Genomic DNA, 25,266 nt, shown 5'->3' on the forward strand with positions numbered 1-25,266 from the left:
TTTTGCAGACCGCACATCGCCGACACTATAATAGAAAATGCCTAATGGACACGTTCTATTTTTTGGGGGAACGGAATTGCGAACCCAGAAATGCGGATCCGGGCAGCACATAGTGTGGCCCCATAGAAATGAATGGGTCCGGAATTCCGTTCTGCAAAATGCGGAACAGAATTACGGACGTGTGAATGGAGCCTAAATTGATTGCATCCACATGAAGAAAAATAACTGAACGCAATCGCAGACAAAACTAACTGCACTTGTTTACAAAACCATCCATTTTTTTCCTGAACAGATCTGGACACAATCTGTATAGCTCGTCTGAATGTGGTTTGATACAGCAAGTACCTGCCGTGTATGGAGTGGACTCAGGTGCTGAGCCTGCTTCTTAGGGCTCATGCACACGAACGTGGCCGTATTGCGGGCCGCATACAGGTGGTACGCAATAGACGTGCATCGGCCGTGTGCACCCCCCACCACGGATTGCGGACCCATTCATCCGAATGGGTCTGCAAACCCAGAGATGCAGTGCGGAAGCACGAAGTGCGGACCATTGGATGCGGATCGCGGACCCCATTCAAGCGAATGGGTCTGCGATCCGCATGCGGCTGCCCCACGGTCGGTGACCGCAATTTGCAGTCTGCAGCACATGGTCGTGTGCATGAGCCCTTACACCCCTTTTGACAATAAGGCCTTTTTCACACAAGTGAGTTGTGGTGCGATGTGTGAAGCAAACGTATAGCATCCGGCCTGAATCCTGACCCATTCATTTCAATGCGTCTGTGCACGAGCGTCGTGTCCTCATACAGCTATGTGAACGGAAAAATAAAAAAAAGTTATGGCTCAAGGAAGATAAAGAAAAATGAAAATGCAAAAACAAAAAAAAACTCCGGTATCCTAAGGATTAAACTAAAAAAAATAGTAAAGCTTATAGATAATTTTTTTTTTTTCAGATATAAACAAATTCTTGAAAATTTGTCTCAGACTCTGATCATGAACTTGCAGCTACCCGGGGGTCCTGGCTGCACCCTGCATACATATCTCACGGTCACCCACTCTACAAGTGTCTTGAATCCCACTGTTTTCAATGGGATCGCGCCTGACTGAATGTAAGTCGCTAAAGCTCTTCCGCCGCCAGAAATGGAGCATGTCTCTGCTATATACTGCTGGTATCGCTGCCAGTGCCATGGACCGCGTACCCACATCACACACCACACACGGGGCCGCAGCCCGGGCGCGTCTTCTCTGCCGCCACTAGTGACGTCACGTGCACCGCCCCCTAGAGCCGGAAGAGCGCTGTGCAGCCCTAGACTGGCATAGGCGCCTGTGATGTCTGCTGAGGTCCTCCAGGGCTGCAGTGCAGGTACATGGAAGGGACGCTGTCTGATTCATTCTGCTGTTATGCTGGTGCCCACCCCATTATGAGACTTAAAAATGCCCCTGTACTTCTGCTTGTAATACTTCATACATGTTGCATGGTAGGGGCCTAGTGTGGCTTATTGCGCAGGCGCGCTTCCTCTCACATTGTGGGTGAGAGTGAGATGCACTTGCATGCTGGGCAGTCAGGTTGTCAAAGCATCTGTCCTATGCCCAGCGAGCATGGTTGTTGGACAGGTTACCGTATGTCTCTCCACACCCAATGTCAGAGTGGACACAAGGGTATAACAAGTAATCATGGGACCCAATAGCAGAACTTGTCATGGAGCCCCACTCCATCATGACCTTCATCAGTAAGTACCGAATGAATGGTGTAATGCACACAGCAACGTCACAGTACAAGTATAGGGCTCATTCAGACGGCCGTATGCTGTCGGCAAATATGCGGATCCGTTTTTTGCAGATTAGATGCCGTCCCATTCACTTCTATGGGGCCCTTTTCTTCCATTGCATGGCTCAGGAAAAAAATGAAACATGTCCTATACTTGTCAGTGAAAATCAGGACATGGCCCTATTGAAATGTCCATTCACACGTCTGTAGAATGGGTCCGCATCCGTTCCACAATTATGCGGAACTGGTGCGGACCCATTCATTCTCTATGGGGCCGGAAGAGATGCGGACAGCACACAGTGTGCTATCCGCATTTCCAGAGTGCGCCCCCGATCTTCCGGTCCACAGCTCCAGAAAATAACAGAGCATGTCCTATTCAAGAATAGGCATTTCTATGGTGGTGCCAGCCGGGTGTATTGCGGATCCGCACTACGGACGTCTGAATGGAGCCGAAGTCTATGGATCAGCCAAAAAAACTGAATGCAATCCGTTTTTTTGCTGACATGCTGAACTGTCCACAAAAAACTGATCCGCATTTTTGTGGACAGCATGTGGCCATCTGAATGAGCCCTAAATTTACACAACAGAAATAATGTACACGATAATATCATAGCAAAGCAAGCAACTTAAAAAACGGTCCCAATGTACAATGTGACATCACAGCAAAGGAAAAAGTCTTCACTAACTGCATCTTTACGTCTGAGTAGGAATGGGTCCCCTTAAGGCTACTTTCACACTAGCATTCGGGGCTCCGCTTGTGAGTTCCGTTTGAAGGCTCTCACAAGCGGCCCCGAACGGATCCGTCCAGCCCTAAGGCTACTTTCACACTAGCGTTCGGGGGCTCCGCTTGTGAGTTCCGTTTGAAGGCTCTCACAAGCGGCCCCGAACGGATCCGTCCAGCCCTAATGCATTCTGAGTGGATGCGGATCCGCTCAGAATGCATTAGTCTGGCAGCGTTCAGCCTCCGCTCCGCTCAGCAGGCGGACACCTGAACGCAGCTTGCAGCGTTCGGGTGTCCGCCTGGCCGTGCGGAGGCAAACGGATCCGTCCAGACTTACAATGTAAGTCAATGGGGACGGATCCGTTTGAAGATGACACAGTATGGCTCAATTTTCAAACGGATCCGTTCCCCATTGACTTTCAATGTAAAGTCAAAACGGATCCGTTTGCATTATCATGAACAAAAACAAATACCACAGTCCATCACAATATACTGCCAGCAGCACAAAATACATCCCCAAAAACTTCTGCCGGCCGTGAGGAGGGCTCAGGCAGCCCCCTGGGCATCAGCCCACCAGGAAGTTTCCCTGTAAAGTCTATGGCCAATCCGCCCCTGGCCATACATTGTATAGCGGCTGTGCTTGGTATTGTGCTCTGCCCCATTTACCTCTATGGAGCTGAGCTGCATCTAGGCCACGTGACCAATAAACGTGTCATCACTGGTCTAGGAAATGCAAAGAGAAGGCCAAGACGCTACTGCGAGTATCACTGCCTTTTCGAAGAGCTGATCGGTGGAGGTCCCGGGTGTCGGACTTCCACTGATCAGACAGTGATGACTTATCCAGAGGTAGGTCAGTCCCCAGAGCAGCTACTATACTTGCCATCCAGATACTTACACCCATGATTGGATGGAAGTATATACCCCCGCACAACCCCTTTAATATTTATCTCTGTTGGTCTAAGACAGAGGTCATTCAACTTCCAGCACACCAGATGTTGTGAAACTACAACTCCCAGCACGCTCTATTCCCTTCTTTGGAAATCCAAAGAAAAGCCGAGTAAGTTTGCATGCTAGGAGCTGTAGTTTTACAACAGCTGGAGTACTGAAGGTTGCTGACCCCTGGTCTTGGGCGATAAAAGGGTTAGTTTTCCTATCGCCCATGACAGCACCACCGGAGAGAGGAGGATCTGCCCCACAGAGACAGGAAACCTGCAGAATAAAACGGGCGGGCATACTCCTCCTCGTCAGTGTGGTTTCCTGTCTCTGATGGGAAGCCTGCAGAGCGACATGCTGGATCCTTCCCTCCGGTGGGTCCCCCACTTACCTGCGATCCTGGAAGTTGCAGAGCCAGCAGAGGCACATCTGAGCTCCGGAGGGGGCGGCAGTGTGCGGGGAGACGGCAGCATGTGTGGCGCCGGAGGAAGAACGCTGACCACCAGGGGGAGGAAGAGGAGCGGCCCCGGCTGTGAGTAGGCCGTGGAGCGCTCCTAAAGTCACATGACGCCGGCTGTGACGTCATCTGCAGGCGCCTATGAGAGGTGCACGAGTTGTCGGCCAGGCGTCTATTCCGGCTGGAGCATGGAGGATGAGAGCCTTCAGAAGCGATCTGAGGATCCCACAGTTCCTGCCCCAGCTAAGCCCAAGAAAGTGGGGGCAAAGAAGAAAAATAAAGAGTGTGCGTTATGCAGCAAGGGCTTGCCATCTGAATGGTAAGATGGAAAATGTCTAAACATAACTGTTGTTATAGCTTAGACGGAGTATCACTGGGTAATTACATTTTGACCTGCAAACCTGTGTAATTCATTTCCCAGGGATAAGATGTGCCAGCCCTGTATAGATAGGACGGTGGCTGAAGAGTCTCCCTCATTTTATAAGTGTTTGCAGACGTTGGTGCGCTCTGAGATTAATGCATCCCAGGTAGCCCAGAAACGGCAGAAACCTAAAACCAGAGCACCTTCCAGAGAATCCCCATCGTCAGACGAGGGTGAGATCCCTTCTTCAGTATGTGGTCCTTCTGATTTCTCGTCACAGGACTCGTCAGGGGAAGAAGAAATAGGGGGGAGACCCTGTTTTCCGGTTGAGGACACCGAGAAACTCCTTAAGGCTATTCGCTCGACTATGGGCATAGAAGAAATTCGGGAGCCCCGCTCAGTTCAGGATATTATGTTCGGGGGGTTGGAGTCCAGGCAGCATGGTACCTTTCCAGTGCATAGGAATGTATCAGCTCTGATTAAAGGAGAATGGAAAAAACCCAATAGGAGGGTATTTATTTCCAGGAGTCTCAAGCGTAAATATCCTTTTAAGGAGGAAGATTCTGCGTCTTGGGATAAGGCACCTAGGATAGATGTGGCTATATCCAAAGTTTCCAGGAAAACGGCCCTACCATTTGATGACACGGGAATCTTGAAAGACCCGCTGGATAAAAAGGCGGATGCCTTTCTGAAAGGGGCCTGGGAGGCATCTACCTCTTCCTTTAGGCCTAGTATAGCCTCCACTTGCACGGCCCGGTCTCTTATTGTATGGTTGGATGAGCTTGAATCCCAATTAAAAAATAGATGCCCCCGTGAAGAGATATTAGCCTCCCTCCCTACAATTAGGAAGGCAGCAGACTTTCTGGCAGATGCCTCAGCCGACTCAGTTAGATTGGCGGCCAGATCAGCGGCTTTGTCAAATTCTGCACGGAGATCTCTTTGGCTGAAGGGCTGGTCTGGAGACATGTCTTCTAAATCCAAGCTTTGTGGTGTTCCATGTGAAGGGGAATACCTTTTCGGTCCAAGTCTGGACGACCTGCTAGATAAAGCGGCAGACAGGAAGAAAAAGTTTCCGGGGTTTCAAGGATCCTTTTCTAGCAGAAATAGGTTTAGTCGGTCCTTTCGTCCCTTTAGGGGTAGCCAGGAACAGGATAGGAGAACTAGGGAGGACCGATTCAGAGGTCAGAGGAAAAATAGAAATTTTTTCTATAACCAGTCCTCCGCAGACAAGAGAAAGCCTGAACAACAATGACGCCAGGATTCCGGTTGGGGGCAGGCTGAAGGGCTTCTTAACGGAGTGGAAGAAAATTTCCCTAAGTCCGTGGGTTTTAGATAGTCAGCCAAGGGTTAAAGTTGGAATTCCTTCAGTCCCCTCCGGCCCGATTCCTTCCAACCATAGTCCCCCCTTCAGTCCTAGGGAAATCAGTGATACAGGCAGAAGTGCTGAATTTAATAGAGAAATCGGTCTTGATCCCAGTATTAAAGGAAGAAGTAGGCAGAGGATTCTACTCCACTTTTTTTGGTAAAAAAAACAGACGGTTCTTTCAGGACCATTATAAATCTGAAAAGATTAAATCAGTTCATTCAGCCCAAAAGATTCAAAATGGAAACAATACGATCAACAATCAATCAATCTTTATCCATTATGCTTCATGGCCGTTCTCGACTTAAAAGACGCATACTACCACGTCCCCATTGCAATAGAACACCAGAGGTTTTTAAGGGTGGCCATCTAGTTGAAAGGTCAACTGGAGCATTTCCAATTCCAGGCTTTACCCTTTGGCCTTTCCATGGCCCCAAGGGTGTTTACAAAACTAGTGGCGGAAGTAGCAGCCCACATAAGGGAAAAGGACATTCTCTTCGTCCCTTACCTGGACGACTTCTTAATAGTAGGTAAGACAGAAGAAGCATGCATCTGGGCAGTATCAGAGATCCGGGTTATCCTGAACAGGTTAGGGTGGATAATAAACGAGGAGAAGTCAAGACCCCGTCCATCGAGGAGGCAGACCTTTTTAGGCCTAATACTGGACTCTTCTCTCCAAAAAACCCTTTTACCTACAAGCAAGGTAGTAGTTATCCAGAACAAGATCCAGGATCTAACCCGGAGACCGGTTACTTCAGTAAGAACAGCAATGTCGGTCCTCGGCTCCCTCACATCCTGTATTCCGGGAGTAAGGTGGGCTCAGCGGCACTCCAGAGCCTTACAGTGGGAAATCCTGTCTGCTTGGAAGGAAAGCCGGTCCTTGAATGCGAAAATGGAGATCTCAGTCCAGACCTTACAGAAACTATCATGGTGGCTGGATACGGAAAATCTCGTCCAGGGGATCCCGTGGAAAACAGGAAGATTGGTGTGCCTGACTACAGATGCAAGCCCGTGGGGGTGGGGTGCCCACATTCAAGGAACCTCCTTCCAGGGTCGTTGGGACCCCCTACAAAAAGTAGAGTCCTCCAACCTGAAAGAATTGATGGCAGTCGGCCTTGCGATGAGGGCCTCCCTTCCGAAGATAAAAGGGAAGGACCTAAGGATCCTTTCGGACAACAGGACTGTAGTCTCCTATTTGAACAGGCAGGGAGGGACAAGATGCAGGGCTCTTATGGAGGAAGCCTATGTCACTCTGAGTCTAGCAGAAAGAATATGCACCTCGATTTCAGCAGTCCACATCAGAGGGGTAGAGAACAGACAGGCAGATTTTCTGAGCCGCCATACCCTGTCCCAGGGGGAATGGTCCCTAGACCCCATTGTTTTCCAGAAGATAGTAGATCTCTGGGGAGTTCCCGAAATCGACTTGTTTGCCACGTATTCAAACAAGGTGGCCAGGTTCTATTCCCTAAGCAGAGCGGGATCCCCCTGTGGGATAGACGCCCTGACACAGGAGTGGAATTTCCGCCTGGCTTATGCCTTTCCCCCTCTTCCCCTGATTCCCCGAGTTTTACGGAAAATCAGGGAAGAGCGGGCCACAGTAATCCTGATCGCGCCCTTCTGGCCCAGGAGGTCCTGGTTCACGGGACTCCGAACCATGTCGATCGCCGATCCCTGGGTCCTTCTGAGCCAGGGACCAGTGAGACATCCAGCTGTAGACAGCCTACATTTAACGGCCTGGATTTTGAAAGGTGGTTATTAGAGAAGGAAGGGTTCTCTAATGCCTTTGGTTTCTACCCTGCTAAAAAGTAAAAAGGAGGTTACTATAAAGATCTATAGCAGAGTTTGGCACAAATTCTTAAATTTTGCCCAGATCCAGTTAAGGAGCCTACCTAGGGTTGCTCCCTTGCTTTCTATTCTTGAGTTTCTCCAGAAAGGTTTAGAAATGGGTCTATCAGTCAGTACCCTGAGAGTTCAGGTCTCTGCCCTGTCGATTCTGTTTAATCAGAACATAGCTAGTAGCCCTTGGGTTGCCAGGTTTTTTAGGGCTGTGGAGAGGTCTTCCCTGGTGGTAGTTCCAAAAGGCCCCCCCTGGAGTCTAGAGGTGGTATTAAAAGCTTTGTCTGGGCCTCCCTTTGAGCCCATTGATTCTATTTCGATTAAGCACCTTACCCTAAAGCTATCCGTTCTGATAGCCTTGACTTCTGCTCGGAGGATTGGGGAGATCCAGGCCATCTCCATCAACCCTCCGTATACCTTGATTTTAGAGGACAAAGTTATCATCCGTCCTGACCCGGCTTTTCTTCCAAAAGTCGCCTCCAAATTCCACCGCTCTCAGGAGATTGTTCTTCCCACTCTCTGTCAAAATCCTTCCTCTGAGGAAGAAGAATCTCTCCACTGTCTGGATGTCAAGAGAGCCCTTTTGGCCTATCTGTCCTCTACCTCTTCCTGGCGAAAATCTTCCTCACTCTTCTTACAGTTTCAAGGTAGAAACAAAGGTTTTGCTGCCTCAAAGAGTTCTATATCTCGGTGGGTCGTGTCAGCCATCTCCTTATCCTACCTTTCATCGGGGTTGTCTCCCCCGGGGGGCCTAAGGGCCCACTCAACCAGGGCAGTGGCTGCCTCCTGGGCTGAGAGGTCTTCTGTTCCAATGGAGAAAATTTGTGAGGCAGCGACCTGGTCTTCCCCTTTGACCTTTTTTAGGCACTATAGGTTGGACTTGAACTCTTCTGGTGATCCTTCCTTTGGTAAAGGGGTTCTTCTTTCTACTTCCCACCCTTATGGATTACTCTAGTAAATCTCCGGTGGTGCTGTCATGGGCGATAGGAAAAAATGGTATTACTTACCGGCAATTTGATTTTACAGAGCCCATGACAGCACCCTGGGTTTCCCTCCCTGGTGGTTCTTCTTTATTACACGGGTGTGCAGAGAAAAAAAAAAAAGAATAATTTTTATATAAAAAAAAAAAAAAAAAAGAATATATATAATATATGTTCCCTGTATACAAATTGCATGTCTAATTCATGTGGCGGCCTTCCTCCGATACTTGGAAAACTCACTGACGAGGAGGAGTATGCCCGCCCGTTTTATTCTGCAGGTTTCCTGTCTCTGTGGGGCGGATCCTCCTCTCTCCGGTGGTGCTGTCATGGGCTCTGTAAAATCAAATTACCGGTAAGTAATACCATTTTTCAATATCCATGGTGGTCGAGAATATTTATGGTTTAATATCTAATATTACGGTATAAAGGGATTGTCCCATGACAAACACTTAACCCCTATCCAGAGGATAAGGGATAAGTAATCCACAGGGGGCCCCTTTGATAACTAGAATGGGGGCCCTGTGTTCCCAATTTGAATGGAGTGTCGGTCATACATGTGAACTGCCGGCGACCGTCCAGTACAGTTGTCAGCTCTGTCTGCCGTCCCACAGTGATGAATAGAGTGGCAAGCTTGACCTTCTGCTCCATTCATTTTGGATGTCACTGCTGGTAATGAGGCCCCATTCTCCTGATTGGTGGGGGTCCCAGCCGCCAGACCGCCACTAATCTAATGCTGTGAATAGAGGATAACATGATATAATTGGAATACCCCTTTAACCTGTGCCCCAGCTAGTAACCCAGCCCCAAGAGATTGCAGAATTGTAAGAAGGTGCGATGCTGATTTCTAATAATGGCACAATAATATGATCATACTAGACATTAAGCCTGTTACAATAGCGGGCGCTAGAACAGTAGTGCATAAACATTAGTAGGAACAGTCTATATTAGATGGCAAGGGGATGGCTGGCACTGACTGGTGGTGCTGTGGCTGAGACTGGTGGCACTGACTGCTGGCAGCGGCTGCTGGCGGTGGCTGAGAATGCTGGGACTGTGCGGCTCTGTAATGCACGGACAGTAATGGTGGCGCTCTGACGTGTAGAGCACAACATAACCTGCGAGTGGCGGCAGTGATTGGGCGGTGGGCAGTGCGGGCGGCACGTGGAGCGCCATGTGATGATTGGTTGGCTTGCTGCACATGTGCAGTTTAATTATCGGCACACACGCACAGACACACAGCCCTGAGCACGCACACAGGGCTTTCATTATAAGAGATAGCTCGTACCATTGATTCCCTCAAACACAATGTATAATAATAAAAGCCATGTGTGTGTGTTCCGTGTCCGTGCGCCGATAATTAAACATGCGCGGCGCGCCGACCAATTAGCACATGACTCCTGCACTGCTTATTACACAGCTTTATTCCGCACCAGGTGTCCGCAAGGAGGGCCGGAGCTCCCGTTACCTGACAGGCCGCAGTGCATGCCTCTGATGCCGCTGTACAGTTCCAGCACCCGCAGCGGCGCCATCACCAGATCCCGTGGTCTCTGCGGCTTGCACGTTGCTCCCTCCTCTTCCAGGGCCCGGGCACTTCTGTGTGAGGCCGCCCGACGGATGACTCGCTTCCTGGGGCTCAGTTCTGAGGGGAAGTTTGTAGGAGGATGTTCTGTGTATAGAGGTGGCGGAGGCAGCATCAGGTGCTGAGTGCAGGGGGCTGCCGCAGGCTTGGCATTTGCCTCTAGTAGTAATACTCCTGCTCTAGTGTCCATCCATTAGTGATCCTGCCCCTGCTCCAGGTAACCCCCATCAGTTTCCCCTGCTCCAGGTGCTCTGCTGTCTGCTCCAGCTTCCCACTTTCTGCTGCAGGTGTTCCCCAGAGCCCCTACTCTCCCTGCATCCAGGACCAACCCCTCCCCGAGTACCTCTGCTCCAAGTGCCTCCCCTTTAGTTCCAGATGCCCCCTCAGTGCCCCTCCTTCAGTTGCCTCCCCTCTGTAGTGCCCCTTCTCCAGATGTCCCTCCTCCCTCTGGTGCCTGTGCTCATGCCACCTCCACCTCCTGTCGTGCCCCTGCTGAGGTGGTCTCTGCTCCAGGTAACCCCCTTGCGATGATGGGGATTAAAAACCATGCCCCCTTACTGTCTCTTTCACCAATTAGCAGAGTGATTCCTTATCTCCCGATTCTGTTCTCCGGCGCGCTGATGTGGGCGGAGTGAGGCGCTGCGATTCTATTGGCCAGTGCGCCGCACATTTAACATCTCCACACACGCACGGACACATCGCAGGCACAGAGGGATTTTATTATAGAGGATTACATGTTAGATGTAGCTATAGCATTTATAATACATATATGGGTTCTTTATAGCATGTGATCATTAGATTTGGAGGCATGTAAAGGGTAGTTTCAGGACTCGGGATATTCCATTCACTGTCTCACATTCACATTTCTTCTTCCAGAGACCATCCAGCAGCCCACAGATAATTACTCCATTACGGGACCATGTCGGGGTCAGCAGCAAATGGTAGACCAGGAGTTGGAGTTGGCGTTGTGATCACACATCCTTCCTATCCTGGCTGTGTTTTACTAGGACAGAGGAAAGCTAAAGGCTCGCCAGGGGCAGGCATGTATCAACTGCCAGGAGGACACCTAGAATTTGGGTATGAGTACCTTGCTTTAGCAGTACATTGGTAAATGTCCAAACTTTTACTTGAGCATAGAGATTCCGAATTGTCACCTTCTGTCTGTGGCCAAGCAATAGGCCAAACATATTACAGTTGTGCATTGCAAATAACACTAGTAGAAGAACATGATTGATTAGGGACGCTTAAAAGTACATAACTGGAATTGAAAGTTCTAATTGTAAACGGGTTTTTGTTCTTACAGGCTCTTAAAGCGGTTCTCCAAGCTTTTAATATTCATGATCTATCCTCAAGATAGGTCATCAATATCAGATTGGAGGGGGTCCGAGACCCGGCAACCCCGCTGATCAGCTGTATGTATCCCTTCTCTCCTCCTGCATGCCAAGTGTCGGACCACCAACAATCTGATCATGATGACTTATCCTGATGATAGGTCATCAATATTAAAAGCCCGGAGAACCCCTTTAATATAAAAAATGTTAAAAGGGTTTTCTGACTGTTTTATACTGATAACCTATACTCATTAAAAGTCATCAGTATCTGGTCTGTGGGGGGCTGACATCCGGGACCCCCGCTGATCTGCTGTTTTAAGTAGGCCACTCCTTGCAGCTAACCAAGCACAGCTCCATACATTGTATAGCGGCTTTGCTTGGTATCAAAGCTCAGCCCTATTCACTTAAATGGGACTGAGCTGCGCCTAGACGTAGACCAGGTGACCGTTGAACGTGACATCACTGGCCTAGAGTAAGCTGTGAGAAGGCCGCAGCTCTCTTCAAACAGCTGATCGGCGACTGTCGGACCCCCACAGATCAGATACTGATGACCCGTTCACACATCTGTATTTCTGGTCCACATCCGATCCTCATTTTTTGCGAGGACAACAAATCGTGTGCTGTCCGCATCCACACCTACATTCTGTGGCCCCGCAAAGAAGATAGAACATGTCCTATTCTTGTCTGTTTTGCAAACAAGTATAGGCAGGACGTAGCGATCTGCAAAATGGCATCTGCTGTGCATGAGACCTAAGACAGTCAGAAAAACCCTTTAAATTCAAAGGAAAAAATATCTTTGCCAGGGATGCATATAGGAATTCCTTGTGTAAATGCTAACTCCGCAGCCAAATAGTGTGCAGCATTTACAGTACCAGCAAAATGCATAAGATGTTCTAAATGTCATCCACAACCTCATCCACATGCTGTGGAGAACACCTGCCGCTTATACGGACTTGAACTGTGGCTTTGAGTCTGCAGCTTGTCAGCTTATGTTGTGGGTTTTACCTGCGGCTTTCAACCTTTGGATTTCAGAGGATAAAAGGTGAAAAACCCAGTGCAATTGCCATAGCAATGCTGCTGCAAAAGACACCCTATTTTGGCCATTTTGGGGGCTGCAGTTTTCAGAGAAACCCACTGTACCCTTACAATTCATTGACACAGGGCCTTATACCTGATTAAAGAGGACCTGTCACCGCTCCTGACATGTCTGTTTTAATCGCTTTATGCATTCCCCATGTAATAACAATTCTGGAGCACCTATTCTTATGGCTTAATGTTGTGCCATTAATTTATTATTTCTACTAGAAGTTATGAATGAATTGCTTTTAGCCTTCAGGAGGGTACAGAGGGGAGGTAACAAGTTGGGGGGGTGTACCTGCACAGTCTGAAAATGGCCGCACTGATTGGATAGAGTGAGTCTGTGCAGGTACACCCCCCCAACTTGTTACCACCCCTCTGTACCCTTACTGAAGGCTGATAGCAATTCATTCATAACGTCAAGTAGAAATAATAAATTAAAGGGATTCTGTCACCTCTTTTTACCCTAGATCGCCGCTAGCATGTCCGCAATATACTTGTCCTATAGCTCTGTGTGGTTTTATTTAGGGGAAAAAATGATTTTAGATATATAAATGTAAATAGTAAGGAGCCCAAGGGGCTGCACTAACCGTTCTGGAGCCCAGCTACGCCCCCCTGTGAAGGAGCCCAGCACCGCCTGTATCCAGGAATCTCCTCCTTGCTCACGAAGTCAGATCGCCGTAATCTCGCGATGCGCAGTGCCAGCATAGTGTTCCTTCCCTGTGCTGGCATCAGCCTCAGGGAAGGAACTGCACATTGTGAGATTACAGCCATCTGACTTTGTGAGCAAGGAGGAGATTCCTGGATACAGGCGGTGCTGGGCTCTTTCACAGGGGGGCGTAGCTGGGCTCCTGAACGGTTAGTACAGCCCCTTGGGCTCCTTACCAGGCTTACCATTTACATTTATATATCTAAAATCATATTTTCCCCTAAATAAAACCACACAGAGCTATGGGACAAGTATATTGCGGACATGCTAGCGGCGATCTAGCCGTGCATGTCCGCATCTCTCTAGGGTAAAAAGAGGTAATCCCTTTAATGACACAACATAGAGCCATAAGAATAGAGGCTCCAGAATTGTTATTACATTGGGAATGCATGAAGCTATTAAAACAGACCTGTCAGGAGAGGTGAAAGGTCCTCTTTAGGCTAGGGCTACACGACATGTATCGCACAACATTTTTATAATGATAGTCTTTGGTGTCGCACTTTCATTATGAAAATTGCAGTGTAGTTGTGCCCTATGTGTCGCGCGACTTATTGTTGCGCAACACATATCGTTGTGTAGCCCTAGCCTTAAAGGGCTTCTGTCACCCCCCAAACAGCAATTTTCAGTATTGGACTTAATATAATTGCTAATGTACGCCGAGTCCATATATACCCCTCTTACCTCTGGCTGTGCTTTAAAGGGAGTCTGTCTCCAGATTTTGACCTTATAGACCGCTTACATAGCGCTCTAGCATAGCAGTCTATGATTCTAATGGTACCTTTGTTTTCTTGTGAAGTTCCCCCAAGGCAAAAACAGACTTTTATTCATATGTAAATTAGGGCTCGCAAGTGCCCACGGGCGGCGTTCACCTCGTTGGAGCCCAGGCTGTTCTGCCTCTTTTCGTCATATCCCCACCCCAGCCTCTTCCTCTGCCCGCCGCGCTCTTCCTTTGCGTCCTCCTTCTCAAGTTCTCTGCAGCGAGATCCATTGCTTGGCCGGGGCATGCGCACTGCGATGCCCATTGTGGGTGTCTCTGGTCCGTCTCCTCACCCCTGTTTCGCACCGTTGGCCGGCGCATGCGCAGTAGCTAATGCGATGCCGTGCCCACAATGGGCATCGCAGTGCACATGCCCCGTCAAAGCTATGGATAGCGCAGGCGTGGGATCTCGCTGCAGAGAAGGAGGACGCAGAGGAAGAGGCTGGGGCAGGGATATGACGAAAAGAGGCAGAACAGCCTGGGCACTTGCGAGCCCCAATTTACATATGAATGAAAGTCAATTTTTGCCTTGGGGGAACAAGAAAACATCAAAGGTACCATTAGAATCATAGACTGCTATGCTAGAGCGCTATGTAAGCGGTCTATAAGGTCAAAATCTGGTGACAGACTCCCTTTAAATTCTTTAAAAATAGTACTTTTGTGATATGCAAATTTCTTCACTACCAGCAAGTTAGGCGGTTACTTGCTGGTAGCCGCCGCATCCTCGGTCTAAAAAAACGCCCCCTCCTCCACTTGATTGACAGGGCCAGCGAGCGCTCTCCTCCTCTCGCTGGCCCTCTCTGCTCATAAAATCCCGCCCCTGCACCGTACCGGTCCTCATTCGGCGCAGGTGCTCTGAGAGAAGGACGTCGGCCTACACCCGGAAAAGAAGCATCAGGTGTAGGCTGACGTCATCGGCGCAGGCGCACTGAGGAAGGAGCGGGCAAGCGAGCGTCCTTCTCTGAGCGCCTGCACCGAATAAGGACTGGTACGGCGCAGGCGTGGGATTTCATGGGCAGAGGGGGCCAGGGAGAGGAGGAGAGCGCTCGCTGGCCCTGTCAATCAAGTGGAGGAGGGGGTGTTTTTTAGACCGAGGATGCAGCGGCTACCAGCAAGTGACCGCCCAACTTGCTGGTAGTGAAGAAATTTGCATATCACAAAAGTACTATTTTTAAAGAATTTAAAGCACAGCCAGAGGTAAGAGGGGTATATATGGACTCTGCGTACATTAGCAATTATATTAAGTCCAATACTGAAAATTGCTGTTTGGGGGGTGACAGAAGCCCTTTAAGGGTTCAAGTGCTTTCAAACTGGTATTTTTTTTACAAATTATGCTTGCATGTATCTGGATGTACTTTGTATTAGTGTTTTGCTCTGTATTTTGGTCTGCGTCCCATTCACATTTGTTTTTATGGGGCCACAAAAAATGTGGATAGAACATGTCCTATTCTTGTCTGTTTTGAGGTTGAGGATAACCCTTTTTTCAATTGGGCCTGCAAAAACTGCGGGATGCACACAGACCGCATCTCTATTTTGTGGATCCGCAATTTGCAGACTGCAAAATGGATATGGTCATGTGAATGCACCCTATATTTGAGCCTCAGGAAATACTCTGCATCGGTTAGTCATCGATAACCAGTTCCTAAATTATGTTCCATGTCATTATTGTGCAGTGAAAGCTGGGAGGCTTGTGCTGAGCGGGAAACTCTTGAAGAAGCTGGACTTCACCTGAAGAATGTCCGCTTTGCTTCAGTGGTGAACTCAATCAGTAGTGAACACAATTATCACTATATTACAATAATAATGAAAGGAGACATAGACCTGAATTATCCATCAGAACCTACAAACTTAGAGCCGGAAAAAAATGAAGGTAAGGAAATTTTAGTCAATGCTGTAAGTCAAATATAAGATGTAAACTGCAAGCCCGATCCTGCACGTCTTCCCGACAGGTTACTATTAAAAGGGTTGTCCTTTCTCAACATTAATGGCATATCACTAGGATATACCACAAATGTCAGATAGGTGCAGGTCCTAACTCTGGAGCCAGCCAGTGGCGCCTGAAGTCAACAAGAACACATTTCCAAAAATAGCAGTGAATGGCTCTCCATAGCAGTAAATGGAGAGTAAGGGCTCATGCACACGAACGTTTTTTGCGTTCCGTATACGGACCGTATTTTGATTCTGTATATGGTCCGTATACGGAACCATTTATTTCAATGGGTCCACAAAAGATGCGGACAGCCCCCGTGACCCCGCAAAAATTATGAGACCTGTCCTATTCTTGTCCGTTTTGCGGACAAGAATATGCATCTCTATAATGGGCCTCCTGTTCCGTTCCGCAAACTGCGGAAGGCACACGGGCAGCATCCGGTTTTTGCGGATCGCAAAAAACGGCAGTCGTGTGCATGAGCCCTAAGAGTTGCTACCTTTCTATTCACCACTATGGCCCTGTCGGAAATAGCTCTTTACACAGTGGTGAATTGAGGGTGGCCACACATAGGCGGCTGCTCTCCCTTCACTTCAGAGGCCCTGTTCTGGCGTTAGGAGTGGGTCCCAGAGGTTGGACCCACACCTATCTGACGTTTGTGGCATATCCTAGCGATGTGCCATAAATGATGGGACAACCCCTTTAATGACCAGTACACACCATGTGCTGCTGCATGGTGCCTTCATAAAGCACCCTATTCTCTCCTAGAAAGAATGGCATGTAAAGAAGCAAGCCATGATTTTTCTCTTAGCTTCCTACGATGTTTTTGATCCATATAGTATCCATACAATACAGACCGTTAAAGAGGTTGTCAGAGCTGAACCCAGACATATCCCCATCTTCACCGCTCCGGCCCCCCTGATATGAGCATTGGATCATTTCCTGCTCCGATGCTCTCCTTTGCCCTGCGCTGAATCATGCAGGGCAAGGGCTTTTTTGTTTACTTTGGCACACTGCTAGGAGGAGGCTTCCGGCCACCAGTGTTCCCAGTGACGTCACCGGCTCTGATGGGTGGGCTTTAGTGCTGCCCTAGCTGTTTTACAGGCTAGAGCAGGACCAAAGCTTGCCCATTAGTGCCGGTGATGTCACCAGGCTCACAGCAGGACGGAAGCCTCTGCCTAGCAGTCCCCATGAAGAGCCCAGTATGTCACCGGAACTCCAAAAAAGCATCGGGGCATGAAATGCTGCCTGGGTGAAAATGGGTATACCGTATTTTTCGCCCTATAAGATGCACCGGCCCATAAGGCGCACCTAGGTTTTTGAGGAGGAAAATAAGAAAAAAAATATTTTGAACCAATAGGTGTGCTTTTGGTGGGTTTTGAACTAATTGTGGTCTGTGGGTGACGCACTGTTATGGGGGATCTGTGGGTGACGCACTGTTATGGGGGATCTGTGGGTGACGCACTGTTATGGGGGATCTGTGGGTGACGCACTGTTATGGGGGATCTGTGGGTGACGCACTGTTATGGGGGATCTGTGGGTGACGCACATGGGGGATCTGTGGGTGGCTCTTATTGGGGTCTCTGGATGGCACTGTTATGGGGATCTGTGTATGACACATATATAGCATCTTATGCTATGTGTCATCCACAGATCCCCTCCATAAGTGTCCCTGTAGTGAATGACCCTCAATACAGGGGATGGGGGTCGCATCTGCTTTTATAATGACAGCGGGGCCCGTGTAGTGACTGTATTGTACTACACGGGCCCACTCACTGTATAATCGTATCTGTAATAGTTAATTATGCATATACCGGTAATCGGATAATCAGCGCCTATATTACTTACAACTACAAGCGCTCGGTAGGTAGCAGAGAGGAGGGAGGAGGCAGGCCGGGAGGACGGGCGCTGGCAGCGTGAGTCACTACGTCATGCGCCCACGCCGCCTGCTTCATTCATAAAGTGGGCGGCGCAGGCGCATGACGTAGTGACTCACGCTGCCATCGCCCGTCCTGCCTGCTCCCTCCTCACTGCTACCGAGCGCTTGTAGTTGTAAGTAATACAGGCGCTGATTATGCGATTACCGGAATATACATAATTAACTATTACAGATACGATTATACAGTGAGCGGGGCCCATGTAGTAGAATACAGTCAGTGCACGGGCCCCGCTGTCATTATAAAAGCAGATGCCGGCCCCCAGCACCTCCTCCCTCACAGCTGATACACCCGCCGCGCGGCATCGTGGCGGGTGTATCATTAAAAATTCGGCAAAATCAGCAGCATTCGCCCCATAAGACGCACTGCTATTTTCCCCCCACTTTTGGGGGGGAAAAAGTGCGTCTTATAGGTTGAAAAATACGGTATGTCCTGGTTCAACTCTGAACATGGACAACCCCTTTAACCATGTACATGAGGCCTTAGATGAGTCAATAATACCCCAAACAAATGAAGGAACTGTAATAAATGTAATTTTACAACTTCTTTTTACTTTTTATCTTGCAGGCTGGAATTGGGTCAATTGGGAAGAATTTCCTCCAAATGACCAACTGTTCTGGGCCTTATGCTGCTTGAGAAAACAAGGATATGATCCGTTTAGTGAAAATTTTGACCATCTTCATCCAGTACAGCAATAATGATCCTGTTGGACTTTAGCTTTCACTGTGTTCTGTAATGTACACTATCTTCATGCTATGTTTATATGAATAGCTGTTTTATTAGTTATTGCAGTTTTAAGCAGTTTTTGCATTTCAAATCCGAACCATAGAGTAATTTATTCTGTGGATTTTTTTTTCAGCAGCGTATGGGTGAGATTTGCTGGCCTCATGCATATGACCATAAGGCCTCATGTACACGGACGTTTTTTTTTGCGGTCCGCAAAACGGATTTCCGTTGTTCCGTGATCAGTGACCGTTTTTTCGTCCGTGGGTCTTCCTTGATTTTTGGAGGATCCACGGACATGAAGAAAAAGTCGTTTTGTTGTCCGCCTGGCCGTGCTGAGCCAAACGGATCCGTCCTGACTTACAATGCAAGTCAATGGGGACGGATCCGTTTGACGTTGACACAATATGGTGCAATTGCAAACGGATCCGTCCCCATTGACTTTCAATGTAAAGTCAGGAGTCCCTATTATACCATCGGATCAGAGTTTTCTCCAATCCGATGGTATATTTTAACTTGATGTTAGAATATACCATCGGATTTGAGTTAAATCGTGAAACTCAGATCCGACAGTATATTCTAACACAGAGGCGTTCCCATGCGATTAAACTGGGACTCCGATCAGAACTCTCTGCTGCCACCAATATTGGGGGGGTCGGTCATTTTAATTAGGGGGGTGGGGGCGGCCGCACTGGCCACCAATGTGTTAAATACAAGGGAGGGAGGGGGGGCTGGCCGCACTGGCCACCAATGTGTTAAATACAAGGGAGGGAGGGGGGGCCGGCCGCACTGGCCACCAATGTTTTAAATACCAGGGAGGGGGGGCCGGCCGCACTGTCCACCAATGTGTTAAATACAGGGAGGGGGGGGGGGGGTCCTGCCCCCTGCTCCCTGGCAGCACCTGCCAGGCAGCAGGGGGCAGTCATGTACACAGTTCTTTTAGTATATTCTAACCTGAAGCGTCCCCATCACCATGGGAACGCCTCTGTTAGAATATACTGTCGGATCTGAGTTTTCACGAAGTGAAAAAACAGATCTAAAAAGCTTTTATGCAGACGGATCAGCGGATCCGTCTGTGCGAAAGTAGCCTACGGACAAGGATGACGGACGCGGATGGCAATCTTGTGTGCATCCGTGTTTTTTCACGGACCCATTGACTTGAATGGGTCCGTGAACCGTTGTCCGTCAAAAAAATAGGACAGGTCCTATTTTTTTGACGGACAGGAAACACGGATCACGGATGCGGCTGCAATTAACGGTGCATTTTCCGATTTTTCCACGGACCCATTGAAAGTCAATGGGTCTGCGAAAAAAAATGGAAAACGGAACAACGGCCGCGGATGCACACAACGGTCGTGTGCATGAGGCCTAAGTGTTTTGCAGTCAGCAAAATGCGGATCTGCAAAATACGGATGATATTCGTGTTGCATCCATTTTTTTTTTTTTGCGGCCCCATTGACTTGAATGGGTTCCAGGTCCACATTTTGTGGCCGAGAATAGGAAATGTTTTATCTTTTGCAGAATGGACATACAGATGCGGAAAGCTCTTGATTATCCGTGTGCTTTCCACATCCGTATGCCTGTTCTGCAAAAGATAAAACGTGTTATTCTTGGCCACAAAAGTGGATGCAGCAGAGAGGACATTTGCAGACCACAAAATACATACGGTAGTGTGCATGGGGGCCTTAATCTCATCCGCTTTTCTAGTACTGTAGTACACTGGATTTTTCGCACACCAACCCATGTGGATATACCTGAAACGGAATCTTAATCTAATTTTTAATAAAATGCACAACAAACGATGCCATTTAACCAGTGTTATGCCTTTTTTATGCGTTGAATATAGCTGTCCTTTGTCAGCCCCTTCCTATAAATTGTCAAATCTGGCCTATGACCTCATTTCTCAGATACAGCTTCCTGCCAGTTCATCACATTTATAAGTTAAGGCTGAGTGCACACTTCAGTTATTTCCATCAGTAAGGGCTCATGCACACAAACATATTATTTTTTTCCGTGTCCGTATGTCCACTTGGCCGTTCCACCAAAAAATAGAACATGTCCTATTGTCTGAGTAGGCTTCACTGCTGGTTTAGGCCTCTTGCACACGACCGTATGCCCTTCATGATCATATGAGTGCGGGACAATAGTCCCGCAGGCGGCCCGACGTGCACAGCATCATTGTAATCTATGCTGTGTGCTCCTGTGCGCACGATCAATGCCGCTCCGGGACATGTGGCCTGCTCACGGACCGTATATTTCGGAGGGCATACGGTCGTGTGCAAGAGGCCTTAGGCTCACAATAACTGATGGAAACAACTGACCAAATAACTGAAGTGTGAACTCTGAAGTGATGTGGTGCAGCTTGAGCAATCTAATGTTAAAAATAAACTTTATGAAATATGTGAGACAGATTTACTAATTCTGTCTAATCCTGGCACACTGATTAGACAGCACGCCTACATTAAGTGAATCCTCCGGCAGCGCAGGGGGGAAACAAACACCTGTGTAAAAAGCCAATCTATGTAAAAGACCGCAAATGAGTTTTTAGCAATTCTCATCCACACCAGAAACTGACCAGCATGTCAAAATATGAAGCAGATTTCACCTTTTGTAATGCAAATATTGAAATCTGCAGCAAATCAGTAGCATTCCCTCAACAGAAAACGCACTATTCGTGCATTTTATGTTTCTCCTGCAGATTTCCAGCAGAATCTTTTTTTGCTGCAGAAAATCTGCTGCATTTCAGTCATTTGTAGATATACCCTGCACTAGGTTTTCATTTTTCTTCTTGATATACAGTGGATATAAAAAGTCTACACACCCCTGTTAAAATGTCAGGTTTCTGTGATGTAAAAATATGAGACAAAGATAAATCATTTCTGAACTTTTTCCACCTTTTAATGTGACCTATAAACTGTACCACTCAATTGAAAAACAAACTGAAATCTTTTAGGTGGAGGGAAGAAAACAATAAAAACTCCCCCTTATAACTGGGGATGTAGCTGTGTTCAGAATTAGGCTCCATTCACACGTCCGCAAAATGGGTCCGCATCCTTTCCGCAATTTTGCGGAATAGGTGCGGACCCATTCATTCTCTATGGGGACGGAATGGATGCGGACAGCACACAGTGTGCTGTCTGCAGCCGCAATTGCGGAGCGCGGCCCCGATTTTGGGTCCGCAGCTCTGCAAAAAGATAGAGCATGTCCTATTCTTGTCCTGAGCTTGCGGACAAGAATAGGCATTTCTATGGGGGTGACGGGCTGGTGTGTTGCGGACCCGCAACACACCACGGACGTGTGAATGTAGCCTTAAGCAATCACATTCAAAATCATGTTAAATAGGAGTCAGCATACGTACACCTGCCACCATTTAAAGTGCCTCTGATTAACCCCAAATAAATTCAGCTGCTCTAGTTGGTCTTTCCTGAAATTTTCTTAGTTGCATCCCACAGCAAAAGCCATGGTCCACAGAGAGCTTCCAAAGCATCAGAGGAATCTCATTGTTAAAAGGTATCAGTCAGGAGAAGGGTTCAAAATAATTTACAAGGTATTAGATATACCATGGAACACAGTGAAGACAGTCATCAAGTGGAGAAAATATGGCACAACAGTGACATTACCAAGAACTGGACGTCCCTCCAAAATTGATGAAAAGACGAGAAGAAAACTGGTCTGGGAGGCTACCAAGAGGCCTAGAGCAACATTAAAGGAGCTGCAGGAATATCTGGCAAGTACTGGCTGTGTGGTACATGTGACAACAATCTCCCGTATTCTTCATATGTCTGGGCTATGGGGTAGAGTGGCAAGACGAAAGCCTTTTCTTACAAAGAAAAAAATCCAAACCAGGTTACATTTTGCAAAAACACATCTGAAGTCTCACAAAAGCATGTGGGAAAAGGTGTTATGGTCTGATGAAACCAAGGTTGAACTTTTTGGCCATAATTCCAAAAGATATGTTTGGTACAAAAACAACACTGCACATCATCAAAAGATCACCATACCCACAGTGAAGCATGGTGGTGGCAGTATCATGCTTTGGGGCTGTTTTAATTCAGCTGGAACTGGGGCCTTAGTTAAAGAGGACCTTTCACTAGAATAAAACATCTAAACTAACTATACAGACATGGAGAGCGGCGCCCAGGGATCCCCCTGCACTTACTGTTATCCCCGGGCACCGCTCCGTTCTCCCGGTATAGCCTCCGGTATCTTCATAGTTAGGCTCCACCCAGGGGAACCTGCCGGGGTCTCTTTCTCCCAGGCTGTAGCGCTGGCCAATCGCAGCGCTCAGCTCATAGCCTGAGAGAAAAAAAAGCCTCTCAGGCTATGAGCTGAGCGCTGCGATTGGCCAGCGCTACAGCATGGGAGAATGAGACGCCAGCAGGTTCCCCTGGGTGGAGCCTAACTATGAAGATACCGGAGGCTATAACGGGAGAACAGAGCAGCGCCCGTGGATAACAGTAAGTGCAGGGGGATCCCTGGGCGCCGCTCTCCATGTCTGTATAGTTAGTTTAGATGTTTTATTCTAGTGAAAGGTCCTCTTTAAGCTAGAGGGAATTATGAACAGTTCCAAATACCAGTCAATATTGGCACAAAACCTTCAGGCTTCTGCTAGAAAGCTGAACCTGAAGAGGAACTTCATCTTTCAGCATGACAACGACCCAAAAGCATACATCCAAATCAACAAAGGAATGGCTTCACCAGAAGAAGATTAAAGTTTTGGAATGGCCCAGCCAGAGCCCAGACCTGAATCAGATTGAAAATCTGTGGGGTGATCTGAAGAGGGCTGTGCACAGGAGATGCCCTCGCAATCTGACAGATTTGGAGTGTTTTTGCAAAGAAGAGTGGGCAAATCTTGCCAAGTCAAAATGTGCCATGCTGATAGTCTTTTTGGGTATGAGTCTTAGTGCTGTAATAAAATCAAAAGGTGCTTCAACAAAGTATTAGTTTAAGGGTGTGCACACTTATGCAACCATATTTTATTTTTATATTTTTTCTTTCCTTTACCTAAAAGATTTCAGTTTATAGGTCACATTAAGGGTCCATTCACACGTCCGTGTGTGTGGATCCGCAAAACACGGACATCGGCGATGTGCGTTCCGCATTTTGCGGACCGCACATCGCCGGCACTGAATAGAAAATGCCTATTCTTGTCCGCAATTGCGGACAAGAATAGGACATGTTCTATATTTTTCGGGATCGGAATTGCGGACCCGGAAGTGTGGATTCGCACAGCACATTGTGCTGCCCCATAGAAATGAATGCGTCCGCAATTCCGTTTCGCAAAATGCGGAACGAAATTGCGGACGTGTGAATGGACCCTAAAGGTGGAAAAAAGTTCTGAAATGATTTATCTTTGTCATTTTTTTTACATCACAGAAACCTGACATTTTAACAGGGGTGTGTACACACTCACCTAAAGAATTATTAGGAACACCATACTAATACGGTGTTGGACCCCCTTTTGCCTTCAGAACTGCCTTAATTCTACGTGGCATTGATTCAACAAGGTGCTGATAGCATTCTTTAGAAATGTTGGCCCATATTGATAGGACAGCATCTTGCAGTTGATGGAGATTTGAGGGATGCACATCCAGGGCACGAAGCTCCCGTTCCACCACATCCCAAAGATGCTCTATTGGGTTGAGATCTGGTGACTGTGGGGGCCATTTTAGTACAGTGAACTCATTGTCATGTTCAAGAAACCAATTTGAAATGATTCGAGCTTTGTGACATGGTGCATTATCCTGCTGCAAGTAGCCATCAGTGGATGGATACATGTTCTCATTCTGTTTACGCCAAATTCGGACTCTACCATTTGAATGTCTCAACAGAAATCGAGACTCATCAGACCAGGCAACATTTTTCCAGTCTTCAACAGTCCAATTTTGGTGAGCTCGTGCAAATTGTAGCCTCTTTTTCCTATTTGTAGCGAAGATGAGTGGTACCCGGTGGGGTCTTCTGCTGTTGTAGCCCATCCGCCTCAAGGTTGTGCGTGTTGTGGCTTCACAAATGCTTTGCTGCATACCTCGGTTGTAACGAGTGGGTATTTCAGTCAACGTTGCTCTTCTATCAGCTTGAATCAGTCGGCCCATTCTCCTCTGACCTCTAGCATCCACAAGGCATTTTTGCCCACAGGACTGCCGCATACTGGATGTTTTTCCCTTTTCACACCATTCTCTGTAAACCCTAGAAATGGTTGTGCGTGAAAATCCCAGTAACTGAGCAGATTGTGAAATACTCAGACCGGCCCGTCTGGCACCAACAACCATGCCTCGCTCAAAATTGCTTAAATCGCCTTTCTTTCCCATTCTGACATTCAGTTTGGAGTTCAGGAGATTGTCTTGACCAGGACCACACCCCTAAATGCATTGAAGCAACTGCCATGTGATTGGGTGACTAGATAATTGCATTCATGAGAAATAGAACAGGTGTTCCTAATAATTCTTTAGTGTATATATATATATATATATATATATATATACATACATACAGTGGGATGTGAAAGTTTGGGCAACCTTGTTAATCGTCATGATTTTCCTGTATAAATCGTTGGTTGTTACGATAAAAAAATGTCAGTTAAATATATCATATAGGAGACACACACTAATATTTGAGAAGTGAAATGAAGTTTATTGGATTTACAGAAAGTGTGCTATAATTGTTTAAACAAAATTAGGCAGGTGCATAAATTTTGGCACTCTTGTCATTTTATTGATTCCAAAACCTTTAGAACTAATTATTGGAACTCAAATTGGCTTGGTAAGCTCAGTGACCCCTGACCTACATACACAGGTGAATCCAATTATGAGAGAG

At 47.6% G+C, this 25,266-nt stretch overlaps 1 protein-coding gene across 2 annotated transcripts; it reads left to right on the plus strand.

Moving 5' to 3' along the window:
• Nucleotides 1-1,259: 1,259 nt before the first annotated feature.
• Nucleotides 1,260-18,628, plus strand: NUDT15 (nudix hydrolase 15). Of its 2 annotated transcripts, none has more exons than XM_040422079.1 (4): nt 1,260-1,360; nt 10,869-11,099; nt 15,540-15,736; nt 18,298-18,628. In XM_040422079.1, the coding sequence occupies exons 2-4, from the start codon at nt 10,912-10,914 to the stop codon at nt 18,426-18,428; spliced, it is 516 nt and encodes a 171-aa protein (XP_040278013.1). In that variant the 5' UTR covers nt 1,260-1,360; nt 10,869-10,911; the 3' UTR covers nt 18,429-18,628. The 2 variants fall into 2 exon arrangements, with proteins under 2 accessions (XP_040278013.1, XP_040278014.1); XM_040422080.1 differs by having other exon boundaries at nt 10,869-11,069; nt 18,298-18,625.
• Nucleotides 18,629-25,266: the final 6,638 nt, after the last annotated feature.

Source organism: Bufo bufo, chromosome 3, assembly GCF_905171765.1.
Source record: "Bufo bufo chromosome 3, aBufBuf1.1, whole genome shotgun sequence".
Taxonomy (NCBI): domain Eukaryota; kingdom Metazoa; phylum Chordata; class Amphibia; order Anura; family Bufonidae; genus Bufo; species Bufo bufo.